The following is a 16,660-nucleotide window of genomic DNA, read 5'->3' as shown; positions in this document are numbered from 1 at the left end:
TTTATGAAACAAAGCTGCTTCAGTAAAACAACTTTATTTCTAGGTTTATTTATACAGCACCTTTCATGTACAAGACAATTCAAAGTGCTTTACATGAAACATTAAAAGCATGATAGAAAAAAAGCATAAAAGAAAATACAAAAAAAGTCACAATGAAATCATAAATTATATTAAAATAATTAAAGCAGAATTAAGTAAAAGTTACTGCAGATGTCATGCAGGCGCAGGAGAAAGGAAATGTTTTTAATCTGGATTTAAAAGTTTCATCTCTACTGGCAGCTAAATGCTGGTATGGTCCCTGGTCTGGTTCCTGGTCTGGTCTCTGGTCTGGTTCCTGGTCTGGTCTCTGGTCTGGTTCCTGGTCTGGTCTCGTCGTCTGGACTCTGGTCTGGTCTCTGGTCTGGTCTCTGGTCTGGACTCTGGTCTGGACTCTGGTCTGGACTCTGGTCTGTCTCTGGACTCTGGTCTGGTTCCTGGTCTGGTCTCTGGTCTGGTCTCTGGTCTGGACTCTGGTCTGGACTCTGGTCTGGTCTCTGGTCTGGTTCCTGGTCTGGTCTCGTCGTCTGGACTCTGGTCTGGACTCTGGTCTGGTCTCTGGTCTGGTTCCTGGTCTGGTCTTTGGTCTGGACTCTGGTCTGGTTCCTGGTCTGGTCTCTGGTCTGGTCTCTGGTCTGGACTCTGGTCTGGACTCTGGTCTGGTCTCTGGTCTGGTTCCTGGTCTGGACTCTGGTCTGGTCTCTGGTCTGGACTCTGGTCTGGACTCTGGTCTGGTCTGGACTCTGGTCTGGTCTCTGGTCTGGTTCCTGGTCTGGTCTTTGGTCTGGACTCTGGTCTGGACTCTGGTCTAGTTCCTGGTCTGGACTCTGGTCTGGTCTCTGGTCTGGACTCTGGTCTGGACTCTGGTCTGGTCTCTGGTCTGGTCTCTGGTCTGGTTCCTGGTCTGGACTCTGGTCTGGTCTCGTCGTCTGGACTCTGGTCTGGTCTCTGGTCTGGTTCCTGGTCTGGTCTTTGGTCTGGACTCTGCTCTGGACTCTGCTCTGGACTCTGGTCTGGACTCTGGTCTGGTCTCTGGTCTGGACTCTGGTCTGGACTCTGGTCTGGTCTCTGGTCTGGTCTCTGGTCTGGTTCCTGGTCTGGACTCTGGTCTGGTCTCTGGTCTGGACTCTGGTCTGGTTCCTGGTCTGGACTCTGGTCTGTTTCCTGGTCTGGACTCTGGTCTGGACTCTGGTCTGGTTCCTGGTCTGGTCTCTGGTCTGGTTCCTGGTCTGGACTCTGGTCTGGACTCTGGTCTGGTCTCTGGTCTGGACTCTGGTCTGGACTCTGGTCTGGTCTCTGGTCTGGTTCCTGGTCTGGACTCTGGTCTGGACTCTGGTCTGGTCTCTGGTCTGGACTCTGGTCTGGACTCTGGTCTGGTCTCTGGTCTGGTCTCTGGTCTGGTTCCTGGTCTGGACTCTGGTCTGGACTCTGGTCTGGACTCTGGTCTGGTCTCTGGTCTGGACTCTGGTCTGGACTCTGGTCTGGACTCTGGTCTGGTTCCTGGTCTGGACTCTGGTCTGGACTCTGGTCTGGACTCTGGTCTGGTCTCTGGTCTGGTCTCTGGTCTGGTTCCTGGTCTGGACTCTGGTCTGGTCTCTGGTCTGGACTCTGGTCTGGTTCCTGGTCTGGTTCCTGGTCTGGACTCTGGTCTGGACTCTGGTCTGGTCTGGACTCTGGTCTGGTTCCTGGTCTGGACTCTGGTCTGGACTCTGGTCTGGTTCCTGGTCTGGACTCTGGTCTGGACTCTGGTCTGGTCTCTGGTCTGGTCTCTGGTCTGGTTTCTGGTCTGGTTCCTGGTCTGGACTCTGGTCTGGTCTCTGGTCTGGTATCTGGTCTGCTCTCTGGTCTGGTTCCTGGTCTGGACTCTGGTCTGGACTCTGGTCTGGTTCGTGGTCTGGACTCTGGTCTGGTTCCTGGTCTGGACTCTGGTCTGGTTCCTGGTCTGTTTCCTGGTCCGGTCTCTGGTCTGGTCTCTGGTCTGGACTTTGGTCTGGATTCTGGTCTGGACTCTGGTCTGGTTCCTGGTCTTGTTCCTGGTCTGGTCTCTGGTCTGAACTCTGGTCTGGTTCCTGGTCTTGTTCCTGGTCTGGTCTCTGGTCGGGTCTCTGGTCTGGTTTTTGGTCTGGTTCCTGGTCTGGTCTCTGGTCTGGACTCTGGTCTGGTCTCTGGTCTGGACTCTGGTCTGGTCTCTGGTCGGGACTCTGGTCTGGTCTCTGGTCTGGACTCTGGTCTGGTCTCTGGTCGGGACTCTGGTCTGGTCTCTGGTCGGGACTCTGGTCTGGTCTCTGGTCTGGACTCTGGTCTGGTCTCTGGTCTGGTTCCTGGTCTGTTTCCTGGTCTGGACTCTGGTCTGCACTCTGGTCTGGTCTCTGGTCTGGTCTCTGGTCTGGACTCTGGTCTGGACTCTGGTCTGGTCTCTGGTCTGGACTCTGGTCTGGTCTCTGGTCTGGTCTCTGGTCTGGACTCTGGTCTGGACTCTGGTCTGGTCTCTGTTCTGGTTCCTGGTCTGGACTCTGGTCTGGTCTCTGGTCGGGACTCTGGTCTGGTCTCTGGTCTGCTCTCTGGTCTGGTTCCTGGTCTGGACTCTGGTCTGGTCTCTGGTCTGGTTCCTGGTCTGGACTCTGGCCTGGTCTCTGGTCTGGTCTCTGGTCTGTTTCCTGGTCTGGTCTCTGGTCTGGTTCCTGGTCTGGACTCTGGTCTGGTCTCTGGTCTGGACTCTGGTCTGGTTCCTGGTCTTGTTCCTGGTCTGGTCTCTGGTCGGGTCTCTGGTCTGGTCTCTGGTCTGTTCCTGGTCTGGACTCTGGTCTGGTCTCTGGTCTGTTTCCTGGTCTGGACTCTGGTCTGGTTCCTGGTCTGGTCTCTGGTCTGGTTCCTGGTCTGGACTCTGGTCTGGACTCTGGTCTGCTCTCTGGTCTGGTTCCTGGTCTGGTCTCTGGTCTGGACTCTGGTCTGGTTCCTGGTCTGGACTCTGGTCTGGACTCTGGTCTGGTCTCTGGTCTGATCTCTGGTCTGATCTCTGGTCCGGACTCTGGTCTGGACTCTGGTCTGGACTCTGGTCTGGTTCCTGGTCTTGTTCCTGGTCTGGTCTCTGGTCGGGTCTCTGGTCTGGTCTCTGGTCTGGTTCCTGGTCTGGACTCTGGTCGGGACTCTGGTCTGGTCTCTGGTCTGGTTCCTGGTCTGTTTCCTGGTCTGGACTCTGGTCTGGTCTCGGGTCTGGTCTCTGGTCTGGTCTCTGGTCTGGACTCTGGTCTGGTCTCTGGTCTGGTCTCTGGTCTGGTCTCTGGTCTGGTTCCTGGTCTGGACTCTGGTCTGGACTCTGGTCTGGACTCTGGTCTGGTTCCTGGTCTGGACTCTGGTCTGGTCTCTGGTCTGGTCTGTGGTCTGATTTCTGGTCTGGTTCCTGGTCTGGACTCTGGTCTGGTCTCTGGTCTGGTATCTGGTCTGGACTCTGGTCTGCTCTCTGGTCTGGTTCCTGGTCTGGACTCTGGTCTGGACTCTGGTCTAGTTCCTGGTCTGGACTCTGGTCTGGACTCTGGTCTGGTTCCTGGTCTGGACTCTGGTCTGGTTCCTGGTCTGTTTCCTGGTCCGGTCTCTGGTCTGGACTTTGGTCTGGACTCTGGTCTGGACTCTGGTCTGGTCTCTGGTCTTGTTCCTGGTCTGGTCTCTGGTCGGGTCTCTGGTCTGGTCTCTGGTCTGTTTCCTGGTCTGGACTCTGGTCTGGACTCTGGTCTGGTTCCTGGTCTTGTTCCTGGTCTGGTCTCTGGTCGGGTCTCTGGTCTGGTATCTGGTCTGCTCTCTGGTCTGGTTCCTGGTCTGGACTCTGGTCTGGTTCCTGGTCTGGACTCTGGTCTGGTTCCTGGTCTGGTTCCTGGTCTGTTTCCTGGTCCGGTCTCTGGTCTGGTCTCTGGTCTGGACTTTGTTCTGGATTCTGGTCTGGACTCTGGTCTGGTTCCTGGTCTTGTTCCTGGTCTGGTCTCTGGTCTGGACTCTGGTCTGGTTCCTGGTCTTGTTCCTGGTCTGGTCTCTGGTCGGGTCTCTGGTCGGGTCTCTGGTCTGGTTCCTGGTCTGGACTCTGGTCTGGTCTCTGGTCTGGACTCTGGTCTGGTCTGTGGTCGGGACTCTGGTCTGGTCTCTGGTCGGGACTCTGGTCTGGTCTCTGGTCTGGTATCTGGTCTGCTCTCTGGTCTGGTTCCTGGTCTGGACTCTGGTCTGGACTCTGGTCTGGTTCCTGGTCTGGACTCTGGTCTGGTTCCTGGTCTGGACTCTGGTCTGTTTCCTGGTCTGGTTCCTGGTCTGTTTCCTGGTCCGGTCTCTGGTCTGGTCTCTGGTCTGGACTTTGGTCTGGATTCTGGTCTGGACTCTGGTCTGGTTCCTGGTCTTGTTCCTGGTCTGGTCTCTGGTCTGGACTCTGGTCTGGTTCCTGGTCTTGTTCCTGGTCTGGTCTCTGGTCGGGTCTCTGGTCGGGTCTCTGGTCTGGTCTTTGGTCTGGTTCCTGGTCTGGTCTCTGGTCTGGTCTCTGGTCTGGACTCTGGTCTGGTCTCTGGTCGGGACTCTGGTCTGGTCTCTGGTCGGGACTCTGGTCTGGTCTCTGGTCTGGACTCTGGTCTGGTCTCTGGTCGGGACTCTGGTCTGGTCTCTGGTCGGGACTCTGGTCTGGTCTCTGGTCTGGACTCTGGTCTGGTCTCTGGTCTGGTTCCTGGTCTGTTTCCTGGTCTGGACTCTGGTCTGGTCTCTGGTCTGGACTCTGGTCTGGACTCTGGTCTGGTCTCTGGTCTGGTTCCTGGTCTGGACTCTGGTCTGGTCTCTGGTCTGGACTCTGGTCTGGACTCTGGTCTGGTCTCTGGTCTGGTCTCTGGTCTGGTTCCTGGTCTGGACTCTGGTCTGGTCTCTGGTCTGTTTCCTGGTCTGGACTCTGGTCTGGACTCTGGTCTGGACTCTGGTCTGGTCTCTGGTCTGGTTCCTGGTCTGGACTCTGGTCTGGTCTCTGGTCTGGTTCCTGGTCTGGACTCTGGCCTGGTCTCTGGTCTGGTCTCTGGTCTGTTTCCTGGTCTGGTCTCTGGTCTGGTTCCTGGTCTGGACTCTGGTCTGGTCTCTGGTCTGGACTCTGGTCTGGTTCCTGGTCTTGTTCCTGGTCTGGTCTCTGGTCGGGTCTCTGGTCTGGTCTCTGGTCTGGTTCCTGGTCTGGACTCTGGTCTGGTCTCTGGTCTGTTTCCTGGTCTGGACTCTGGTCTGGTTCCTGGTCTGGTCTCTGGTCTGGTTCCTGGTCTGGACTCTGGTCTGGACTCTGGTCTGCTCTCTGGTCTGGTCTCTGGTCTGGTCTCTGGTCTGGACTCTGGTCTGGTTCCTGGTCTGGACTCTGGTCTGATCTCTGGTCTGATCTCTGGTCCGGACTCTGGTCTGGACTCTGGTCTGGTTCCTGGTCTTGTTCCTGGTCTGGTCTCTGGTCGGGTCTCTGGTCTGGTCTCTGGTCTGGTTCCTGGTCTGGACTCTGGTCTGGTCTCTGGTCGGGACTCTGGTCTGGTCTCTGGTCTGGTTCCTGGTCTGTTTCCTGGTCTGGACTCGGGTCTGGTCTCGGGTCTGGTCTCTGGTCTGGTTCCTGGTCTGTTTCCTGGTCTGGACTCTGGTCTCGTCTCTGGTCGGGACTCTGGTCTGGTCTCTGGTCTGGTTCCTGGTCTGTTTCCTGGTCTGGACTCTGGTCTGGTCTCTGGTCTGGTCTCTGGTCTGGTTCCTGGTCTGGACTCTGGTCTGGTCTCTGGTCTGGTCTCTGGTCTGGACTCTGGTCTGGACTCTGGTCTGGACTCTGGTCTGGTTCCTGGTCTGGTTCCTGGTCTGGACTCTGGTCTGGTTCCTGGTCTGGTCTCTGGTCTGGTCTCTGGTCTGGTTCCTGGTCGGGACTCTGGTCTGGTCTCTGGTCTGGTCTCTGGTCTGGACTCTGGTCTGGACTCTGGTCTGGACTCTGGTCTGGTTCCTGGTCTGGTTCCTGGTCTGGTCTGTGGTCTGATTTCTGGTCTGATTTCTGGTCTGGTTCCTGGTCTGGACTCTGGTCTGGTCTCTGGTCTGGTATCTGGTCTGGACTCTGGTCTGCTCTCTGGTCTGGTTCCTGGTCTGGACTCTGGTCTGGACTCTGGTCTAGTTCCTGGTCTGGACTCTGGTCTGGTTCCTGGTCTGGACTCTGGTCTGGTTCCTGGTCTGGACTCTGGTCTGGTTCCTGGTCTGGTTCCTGGTCTGTTTCCTGGTCCGGTCTCTGGTCTGGTCTCTGGTCTGGACTTTGGTCTGGACTCTGGTCTGGTCTCTGGTCTTGTTCCTGGTCTGGTCTCTGGTCGGGTCTCTGGTCTGGTCTCTGGTCTGTTTCCTGGTCTGGACTCTGGTCTGGTCTCTGGTCTGGACTCTGGTCTGGTCTCTGGTCGGGACTCTGGTCTGGTCTCTGGTCTGGTTCCTGCTCTGTTTCCTGGTCTGGACTCTGGTCTGGTCTCTGATCTGGACTCTGGTCTGGACTCTGGTCTGGTCTCTGGTCTGGACTCTGGTCTGGACTCTGGTCTGGTTCCTGGTCTGGACTCTGGTCTGGTCTGTGGTCTGGACTTTGGTCTGGTCTCTGGTCTGGTTCCTGGTCTGGTTCCTGGTCTGTACTCTGGTCTGGACTCTGGTCTGGTCTCTGGTCTGTTTCCTGGTCTGGACTCTGGTCTGGTCTCTGGTCTGGTCTCTGGTCTGGTTCCTGGTCTGGACTCTGGTCTGGACTCTGGTCTGGTCTCTGGTCTGGACTCTGGTCTGCTCTCTGGTCTGGTTCCTGGTCCGGACTCTGGTCTGGACTCTGGTCTGGTTCCTGGTCTCTTTCCTGGTCTGGTCTCTGGTCTGGTCTCTGGTCGGGTCTCTGGTCTGGACTCTGGTCTGGACTCTGGTCTGGTTCCTGGTCTGGACTCTGGTCTGGTCTGTGGTCTGGACTTTGGTCTGGTCTCTGGTCTGGTTCCTGGTCTGGTTCCTGGTCTGTACTCTGGTCTGGACTCTGGTCTGGTCTCTGGTCTGTTTCCTGGTCTGGTCTCTGGTCTGGTCTCTGGTCTGGTTCCTGGTCTGGACTCTGGTCTGGACTCTGGTCTGGTCTCTGGTCTGGACTCTGGTCTGCTCTCTGGTCTGGTTCCTGGTCCGGACTCTGGTCTGGACTCTGGTCTGGTTCCTGGTCTCTTTCCTGGTCTGGTCTCTGGTCTGGTCTCTGGTCGGGTCTCTGGTCTGGTCTCTGGTCTGGACTCTGGTCTGGACTCTGGTCTGGACTCTGGTCTGGTTCCTGGTCTGGACTGGTCTGGTTCTTACAGTCATGAAACCTGCTGCTGAGTTCTACTGCTGGTTCTGGTTCTGGTTCCTCCAGACGTTCCAGTGATCACCATCAGCATCATTCAGGATGTTTTTCCACCACGTTTCTTCCTGGAAGTCGAAGCTTCTCCACCATCCTTCCAGTTTTAATGCTGCTGGACGGTTCTGAAGCCAGTTTCAGTCGTTCCTGAGTCTCCTCACATCTTTTCTCTGCTTTATGACGACGATCGGACCCTTCTGGAACAGACTGACATCTTTTATGTGACTTTCTACATGCTGGTTGAACAAATGAGAAGCAGCTTGTTGCATCATTTTATGTCATTTTCATCAGCGTTTAGTCCAGTCCAGGCTCACGTGGCGTCTGTCCAGCAATCATATGGCGAGAGGCAGGTTCACCTGGGCAGGTCGCCAGTCCATCGCAGGGCCTCGTCGCATCAGTTGGTTGTTAAATAACTTTATGGAGCTGAAAGATAATTATCCTGCAGGAATTATCCAATCGGAGGCTCCAACCTGTCTCCTGAGTTAAATCCAGGCAGTGTGTTTTTGCTCCCAACCCTGTTTTTTTTTTTTTTACAATCTGCATCTTTTGCACTGAAATTATTTTGACATATTAGGTTAACAAATGGCAGAAATATGCAAATGATTATCCTTTCATTTAATTTTTTAAATAAATATTCTGTTAAACGGACAAATAAAGACTTCATATTAAGAAATATTTGAATTTTCTGCCATTGCTGCTTGGGTCAGGCGTTAAAGGGTTAACACATGACTGGAGAGAACATACCACGTCGGCTTCCTTTGAGGTGACAGCTGAGCATGTAAAGCACTGAAATAGTTCGCCGTACAGTTATCTATCACGCTGGTATATATAAATAAAAGGCTAAACAAGGGGAAGGATTTGTTCTGACCCAATCGTCTGCCAGAGTCAGGGAAAATCATCCGCGGCCCAATTCGGGTCATTTAGTCCCAGTCTGGGTCTCTGTCTGAAAAGAAGTCAGACAGGAAGCGCTTGTGTGTTCCTGGATTTTACTGTACATGAAGTGATGAGTAATGTGTTACAGAGCATGAGAGGATTATGCTCCTGTAGGTGGTCCCGCCAGGCGGGCACAGCTGACACCAATATAAAGTAGTAGGTCAACCACCAATTTCTGCAAACACGCCGCGAACTAAGTCAGGAGCAAATGTTATAAGTGTTTAGTGATATTAATATGATATTTAGCAGCTACTTCCGTCCCTGTGCAGGCTGCTGTTCATGCAAAATGTACTGAACAACATCAGGAGATCATCTGAGGTGGTTTAGATTTGCTTGCAGAAAGCAGGATTTCCTCCCAACTTACAGCGTTTTGCATTTATTTTCCACTTTCAGGTGAAATAACAGGAAAAAATCATCAAAGCCTGGATGTTTAAACTGAATTAAATCACATGAAAACAGAAACATGATGATTCATATCTAGTTTTGTGAGGATGAGATGCAAGGATTTGGTTTTTTCCAACTTGCCTGATTTGTGCTTTTCAGCGGCTGTTTTTTTTTCATGTTCCAGTTTCAGTACGAGATGTTCCTAAAGGACAGGACGACAGCAGATGCATCAACCCATTTAAAGCTCGACGCTGCTTTGTGACTTCTGTAACCCCAGTTAGACACACTGGTGCAGTTGTCTGGTGTGAAGTGCGACTGGACGGTGAATTTATCTAAAGATTTAGCCAAAGAGCCTTTTGATTACAGTGCCTGCAGTAGCAACATGCAGCTTTTAGGCTTAATCTTCCTATAAAATGTGAGAAAAACCCCAAACTAAGACACATACACACACACACACACACACACACACACACACACACACACACCCTTTCCCAGAGAGCAATTCGGGTTTCCACCTCAGAAGTAGATCAGAATGGTTGTCAAGATTAAAAAGGAGCAAACAGACGGAGATTCCTGCATTTATTTGGGAGATAATGACTTAAGGAGTAAGTTTTTGTCTCACCCTTCTCACCCCTCGGTGGAGACAGCGTCTCCACATGGCTAATAGGATTAGTCATGGCCTGCAGGCTGCTTCATTCTCAGCTGTATCTGCAACCGTACACACTGCAGAGATAAAAGCACACACACACACACACACCATTTTCAGCAACAAAAGTTCTGAGTTCACATAAAATCTTTTTTTTTACATTTTTTTTTTATTTTCTCTGATTAAGTATCAGACGTTGAAACTGCATAATCTGATAAAAACCTGTTTGAAATCTAAAAATAAAACTAATTTACACTTGAAGACAGAATCATTTTCAGTGTTTCTTTAAAAGCAAACACTTGATCAGACGTCATTTAAACATTTGGTGAAAATATCCAGGAATGTTAAAGAACTGTAGAGCATTTTGACTCATTTTGACTAAATTTAATGAGTTAAGGCCTAAACAACTCTTATTTGACACTTAGCAAGTCAAAGAAATGAAGGAACATTAAGTTTGGATTCATGTTGGGTCACTGACTCCCCATTTGCACGCGGCCATTGGAGGCTGAGGAGAAATAACAAACACTTTGTCGACCGGAACTCCTTTCCAAACCATTTTAAAGCTCCATTAACATGTAGCGTGTTAGTCACAATTGAGCCTCTAATCGCCGGCAGGCTGTGACTGTGTACAGATGCATTTGCTTGTGTCAACTTGTGAAGTTGACCTACATCTCACATGGTGACATGCTGTCACTGAGAAGCCTGCTGAAAGTGCAGATGCTGCAGTCCACCTGCCAGCCAGATCAAACTACCCACACTCCCCTCTGCCAGAAGGCAAGCCACACTCACATTGTCTGCTTTGGCTAACAGGTTACCACGCCTCGGTTTTCCTCATGTGACACCTGCCAGGCCTCACCAGAATGTCTCAGGAAAGAGTCATCTGGTCCGGTGTAGCATGTCCGACCACCTGCTGAGCCGGTCCGCCCAGATCTGGCCGGATCCTTCACAGGCGTAGAAAACATGGAGATGAGCGACGGCTGCTGAGGTGTTATGCTTGGATGTATGGCTGATTTATCTATTGATTTATTGATTCATTTAACATTTATTCATTAATAGAGGAATAACCGCTTGAGATGCACCATCTGGTTTTCAAGAGGGTCCAGTAAATAAAAGTAACAACACAAAACAAAAGCAGCAGTGTCGACAAAAAAAAAAAAAAAAAAAAGAAAGAAATTTACAGACAGGGGAAAAAAAGCATAAGTAAATAGATAAATAATTAAATAACAAAAGAACAAAATAAAAATAAATAACATATGTAATACATGTATTAGTCATCATAAAAACAAACACACACAAACCCCTCTCGTAACCCTACCCTCCGACTGATGCTCAAAACCTGTACAAATTAAATACATAGCAACAAAATACGAGGATGTGATGCTGATAGGCACTCTGGACTTCTTCCTAACCCTTTATAGACCTGTCAACAGAATACATGGGTATTGTAGAGGCTATACGTATATGTATGTAAAAAAAAAAAAAAAAAAATTATATATATATATATATATATATATATATATATATATATATATATATATATATATATATATATGTGTGTGTGTATATATATATATATATTTTTTTTTTTTTTACATAAAAAAACGTAAAAACAAAATTTGATATATATATGTGTGTGTGTATATATATATATATATATATATATATATATATATATATATATATAAATTATGTTGACTTGTCTGAAATAATGGAAAAAAAAAAGTGAGAGAGAGGGAAAAGATGTGAAAAGATGGATGAAAGATGGGCAGGGGATCCACAACTGAATATATTAATGAATCATGTTGAAATAAAAAAAAAAATGCTGGAGGTGAGACGTGGGAGAAGACGTGCAGCTTTACTGTACCTCTGTGTCTTACGGCGGCGTGTCCAAACCGGCTGACTGGGCAGTAATGAAATACAGTAGCGCGCCGCTTCCCGCTACAGAAATAGCAACATTTTTCCTGTCACTGAAACATGCTGATTTACAGACGGTATCTCTGGTCGAGGCCTTCAACCTGGGCGAGCGAAGATACTTCTGCTTATTGCTAGAGTTGCCTTTGGTATGAAAACAACATGTAAAATGAAATGATGATCTGTAACCATCCTAATAACATGAAGGTAAATAGACAAGCGGTATTTAAGCACCTTTTAGTCGCCTCCAGTTAAACTTTCATAATTGATAAGGAGTCCAGCGCTACAGAGATAATTATGACACGTTGTTACCTGCAGAATAAAGCCCACAGTCGGGATCTGAGCCCCGGCCTGCTGTGGACTCTGCTGTCTTCTTCTGCTGTGTGCAGCCGGCAGGAGGCCAGGGCCGGCTCGGATAGTGTGGGGCGAGCTGTTTGTCAGCCAGGCTGAAGCGCCCTACGGGGGCTGAAGCAGCAGTAAAGCAGGTGGAAAAAGGCAGAAGATGGGTTCGCGGCGCGGGGATGTCACATCCCACTGGTTTTGTCTCCAGGATACTGGAAGCAGAGGAGAGAGTTGCAGCCACCTGGGAGGCCCATTAAAGCTGCATCTCCTCCCAGTCTGACTTCCTCTGCCCCATGAAGGGCACACCTGGGAACGCGGTGGGATCCGTATCTACAGCACCATCTTCTTCTTGTCTGTCGAGCCCCCTCCGAACCCAGCACCCCCAGAGGCGTCTTTTACAGGAAACTGAGTGGCAGGCACCTGCTGCTCTGCCTCCGGCTCAGGATGGGTGCCTGCTTGAGTCCCATCCGTACGTCACTGGCAGCAGCAAAGGTAGAGCACTCCCTCACAGGTTAGCAGCAGCATCGTCTCGCCGTCCATCAGCAGTTCACTGTTCTGTTAATGCCCTGGAGCTGAGGAGCGTCTGCAGGAACCTGACGGGGCAGAACACCGAGGCTTCGGTGTGTAACCTTACGCTGAATATATAAACCATGCAGAGAAGCAACGTCCAGATCACGGTGGAGGTCTGGTCACAGGAAGTTTGATGCAATCCAGATCTAAGGACGTGGCAGGAAGGCTGAAGGTCGTCGAGGTTCTCTGAAGAGGAAGAAGGATCTGTCAAAGAACCAAGGTGGAATTCAGGTCCAGCATCTTCATCCTGCACAACGAAGAGGATGTCCGCTCGGTGTGATGAGGAGCTGCCCCCCGTCTGGCAGGAGACGCTGTGGAGACGGCGAGGTGGGCTGTAAGGTGCGACAGCATGGGAGTGATGTGCTATGTGGGAAGACGGGACCTCGCCGGCCTGCTGTGGCTTTAGCTGCCTCCAGGGCTGCTGCTGGGGCAGGAACAGGAGGGTCCAACCGGAGGTACGCTCACAGGCAACACGGGTTAGACAGCGCCGCAATCATGTGTTTACATCTTCCATCAGGCCACGCCCACTCCTCCATCTTTTGTTTCCTCCTCAGAACCTTTAAGTTATTTTCTTACATACATGTTTTGGTTGTCATGGTGAGACATATGCGTTGTTTTGTCACCGTGGCGACCACAGAGCAAAAAAAAAAGCTTTTCTAAACCATCACACAGTTGCACAATGTTTCCAGTTTGGCTTCAGCTGTTTTATTTATCGTTTCCAGACTGTTGTTTTCTCATTTTACTCCTTTTATCTGCAGCTCTGATGCAGAGAAATGTATGATTAGTTCAAACAAGCATCGTTCAAAGACGCACAAAGCGAGTTTTCCTTCCAGCTTTTCCCCAGTTGACTTCATGGCTGCACAAGATGAATACATGCTGCGCCAATCTTTTTATAAATCAGCCTAGGTTTAAATAAATCCCTCTTCTCCTGAGAGGCATGAGTATCCGCGTATTTATTTAGCTGTCACCGTGTTCCCCTCCTCTGCAGGGAATTCCTCCAGCAGGGTCTACAAACACTCTTCTGCTGCACAACTCTGACATCAGGTTCTCTGTTTTTCATGAAGCTCCAATCTGATCATAACGATTTTTATGGCAGTAAGGAACTGATGAAGTGAGGGGAGTGAAGAAATGTAGGAGCGTCTTCCTCGATAGCTCCTCATCCTCACAGACTGCAGTTGCATAACGACATCCTCTTATCATATTCATCTCCTACTTGTTGTTGTGGGTTAATCATCACATGGAGCAACTCAGCAACTGCAGTGTGGATTAGTCACTGGAAAACAAACGGCCTCCATGCAGTCACATTAATTCTGTTTGGTTCCAGTCATTTTACTGACAAATAAGCTCATTTATGTTTCTGTATGTCTGCAGCTCTTCAGGCAGCATTAAACTGGTGGTTTTACATGCTTTTCAGATGTTTCATTCATGCTTTTAGTGAAGGTTTATAGAATATAGTTGAACATTGAGTGAAAATTTTCTTCTTGCATTGAATAAATACTAAACTCTGTTGTGTTTCTACAAGGAGTTCAGCTGCAGGAAAGAAATAAAATCATGACAATCAATAGGAAATTTAAACAAATGATAAAAGATGAGATAATTAAAAGTTATGAGGCAAATGAGGTCATTTTTTTAAAGCAATGTATGTTGAATTCTATGATTTATTGTGTGTATTACGACTGTATACGGTTTAAGTTTCATTATAATGGAATTTAATGTGTATTACTACATTTTTCATGCTGTGGAAAATTTTACAGTGTCGTTGACAAGGAGGTTTTGGACTAGATAAGTGCCCAACTTATTCCAAAACCCTTTTTTTGAACTTAAGAAGCTCATTTTGTTTGTTGTTTGTTGTAACCAATATTTGTTCTGTTAAAAGTCCTTTTTTTCCCCCGTATATTTTTATTTATTTTCAAGTTTTATATACATACAAAGAAAACAACAACTATAAAAACACTCCTCACATTCTCACACACACACACACACATTTCCATAGCAATGCACCTTTGATGCAGACAGTATGAGGTTGTCGAGTTATGGCATCTAAAAAGTCCTTTTTTTAGTTCGGGAAAAAAAAAAAAAAAGTTCCATCAGATTTTTATTTCTTCACTAAAACATTTCTGTGATGATGATGATGATGATGGAAAATAGGTGGGAGAATATGAAACTCTGTGGATGAGAGAGACAGAAAACTCTGGATGTCATCCTGAGAGCGAGCAGTCGACATCACGCGCGTGCGTCGGCGTGGAAAGCGGCGTGGTTGCGCATCAGCCTGCTGTAGGTGGACTCCCGGCACACAGACAGAAAACACATCTATATTGGTCCAGCCCCAGCTGTCAGCGGCAGCAACCTGAACAGGTGGCTCCCTGGGTGTCTCAGCAGAGCGCGTGAAGGCGCGGGGACCCTCGACAGCTTGCCTCGCGCGCTAATCTCCCCTCTGACGACAGCGCACTGACCCGCTGCGCGTAAAACCGGGAGCGCGGCGCGGTCTGCTCGTCGGGATTTTACGCAGTTTGGAGCAGAGAGAGAGAGCTCTGCTTTTGCTTCCACGGACTGACACAGCTGGATATCATGACTCTTTGTTGGATTTTATAATTCTTCACGTTTGGGTTGAAAAGACTGACAGAAAACTCATCATGCTGCCAGAAATAAATAACAAGGTGAGGCATCTTTGTACAGTTTAATAAGATTTAATGAGGAAGGATGAGGAGATAAGTACCACTGTGCTGTGGGAACAGAAATTATGATTCATTCTGTGTGGTTCATGTCTCCTTATGTGCTTTTGTTTTAATAGAAGAAGGAATTTCTCCCTCATGACAGACTGACTTTTATTTTCCAGAAAATAACATCTATGTTTAAAAAATGAGCCTAAAGCAGAAATCCTCCTCTTCCTTCGTCTCCATTGCGTGGGCAGTCACTCTGTGTTGGAAACTATTCCCATTTCTCCACCAGTTATCCCACTTCGCTGCTTATTTTGTTGTCCGCCCCCTTCCTCCTGAACGCATGCCAAGTTCTGGTGAAAAATCTGATCCATTTCTATTTCAGTCGTTGTTTAGCCCACTTATTCCAGCGTTTGTTGTGCTGACAGATTCTGTAAGTCTATATGCGTTCTGGTGTATTTTTCACTCCCTACATGGAAACTGATAAATTTAACCCTTGCTGTTTATGGATCTTAAAACAACCTGAATGATTCATTTCCGTGTAAATCACGGATCGATCTGAGATTTGTTGCTTTCCAGGCAGCATGGGACCTTCCTGGGGCCACACTGGAAGGCAGCAGGACCCAGCTCAGACTTTTCAGTGGCAAGCCGCTCCCTTACAGACAGCAGCTCGACAGCTTTACTTTACTTATTCTTTACAGGAACATAAATCCCACTGAGTGAGAAGAGGCTTTCCACCTGCAGCTAAAAGCATCAAGATAAAACCCAAAGATCTTTCTGCACCGACTCCCTCCTCATTCCATCGCTTTGGTTTGACCCTCTGACCAGCTGACCTTCCTGGAGCACAAACTGCTCCCAGACACTTCCAAGGATCATTGTGGGTCCGACGAAGACCTCCAGCCACATGGAAGAGTCAGCTGATGTCTGTCAGGACATTTCCTCACCTATTAATGGATCATTCTTCTATTTATACCCCAGAAAAACCTTTTCCATTGTCATCCAACACTTTGTGTGGAGTAATAGATTACTCCCTGTGTGTCATGGAAAGCTGAATTAATCCACATTTTATTTCAGGGAAATGTTGTTTTCTTTGTTTTTACAGTATTAGTTGATCATTCATGTGGCTCATTCAGCTCATTTTCACCAGTGAACTTTACACTGTTTAGGTGCTGATTTGCATTCATAGCAGTGGAGTAAAAGGTCAAAAGTCACTGTTTGCCTTCAGCACATGATATGGCAGTGGCTTTCCACCTGCTCAGGTCTCATTAGAAAGGCTTACAGCGAACCTTCACAGGTGATGATGTAGAAGCTGACTTGCCACAGTGACCTACATGGTGGCAACAGGACTGGATGATTGTACCTCACAGCTGTCTCGGTTTAATTAACTCATTAAAAACTTTAAATCGGCTTCAATGTGGAGCAAGAGCCTGAAGAAAGCAGCTCAGTTCCTCATGCAGCTCTACCTGAGGTCACCTTCCTCTACGACCCCCTGCGAAAGTGACCTGATGTTGCTTTTACGTCCCAGGAAATGACAGAGTTATTAATATTTGGATTATGTGTTGAATCTGTGAACAACGCAGCACTTATCCAGATCAACCCCTCCCTGTGTGGCTGCCAGGCGGGTAGAGGGAGTTTAGCACCAATCCCCTCATGAGGCTAAGCTTTTTTCACCCATATGGTGTCGCCGTCACACACTCTCCCCTGCCCTGCTGATTAATGAGGCACGTGGAAGCTGGCTGGATGCTGGTCTGCACAATTCATCCCAGATCTGCGTACTACGCTTTTTTTCCCTGCTTTTTGCAGAACATCCTGATGTATTTATTGTAACACATTCCCTCA

General features: G+C 49.0%; 1 protein-coding gene across 3 annotated transcripts in view; it reads left to right on the top strand.

Moving 5' to 3' along the window:
- The window catches only part of dyrk4 (dual-specificity tyrosine-(Y)-phosphorylation regulated kinase 4), a 36,226-nt gene that overhangs the window by 9,721 nt on the left and 9,845 nt on the right, over positions 1 to 16,660 (top strand). The window contains exon 1 of one of the 3 annotated variants that reach the window (XM_079250455.1): positions 14,419 to 14,821. The exons of the other annotated variants lie outside the window; for them this stretch is intronic. Coding sequence (XP_079106581.1) covers positions 14,798 to 14,821 — 24 coding nt within the window. The 5' untranslated portion in view covers positions 14,419 to 14,797. Of the gene's footprint in view, positions 1 to 14,418; positions 14,822 to 16,660 lie in introns of those variants that run through there. 3 annotated transcript variants of the gene reach the window in all.

This window comes from Telmatherina bonti, assembly GCF_933228915.1.
Source record: "Telmatherina bonti genome assembly, chromosome: 2".
NCBI lineage: Eukaryota > Metazoa > Chordata > Actinopteri > Atheriniformes > Telmatherinidae > Telmatherina > Telmatherina bonti.
Note: the sequence above shows the minus strand (reverse complement) of the source record. Positions and strands in the feature narration are given on the sequence as shown.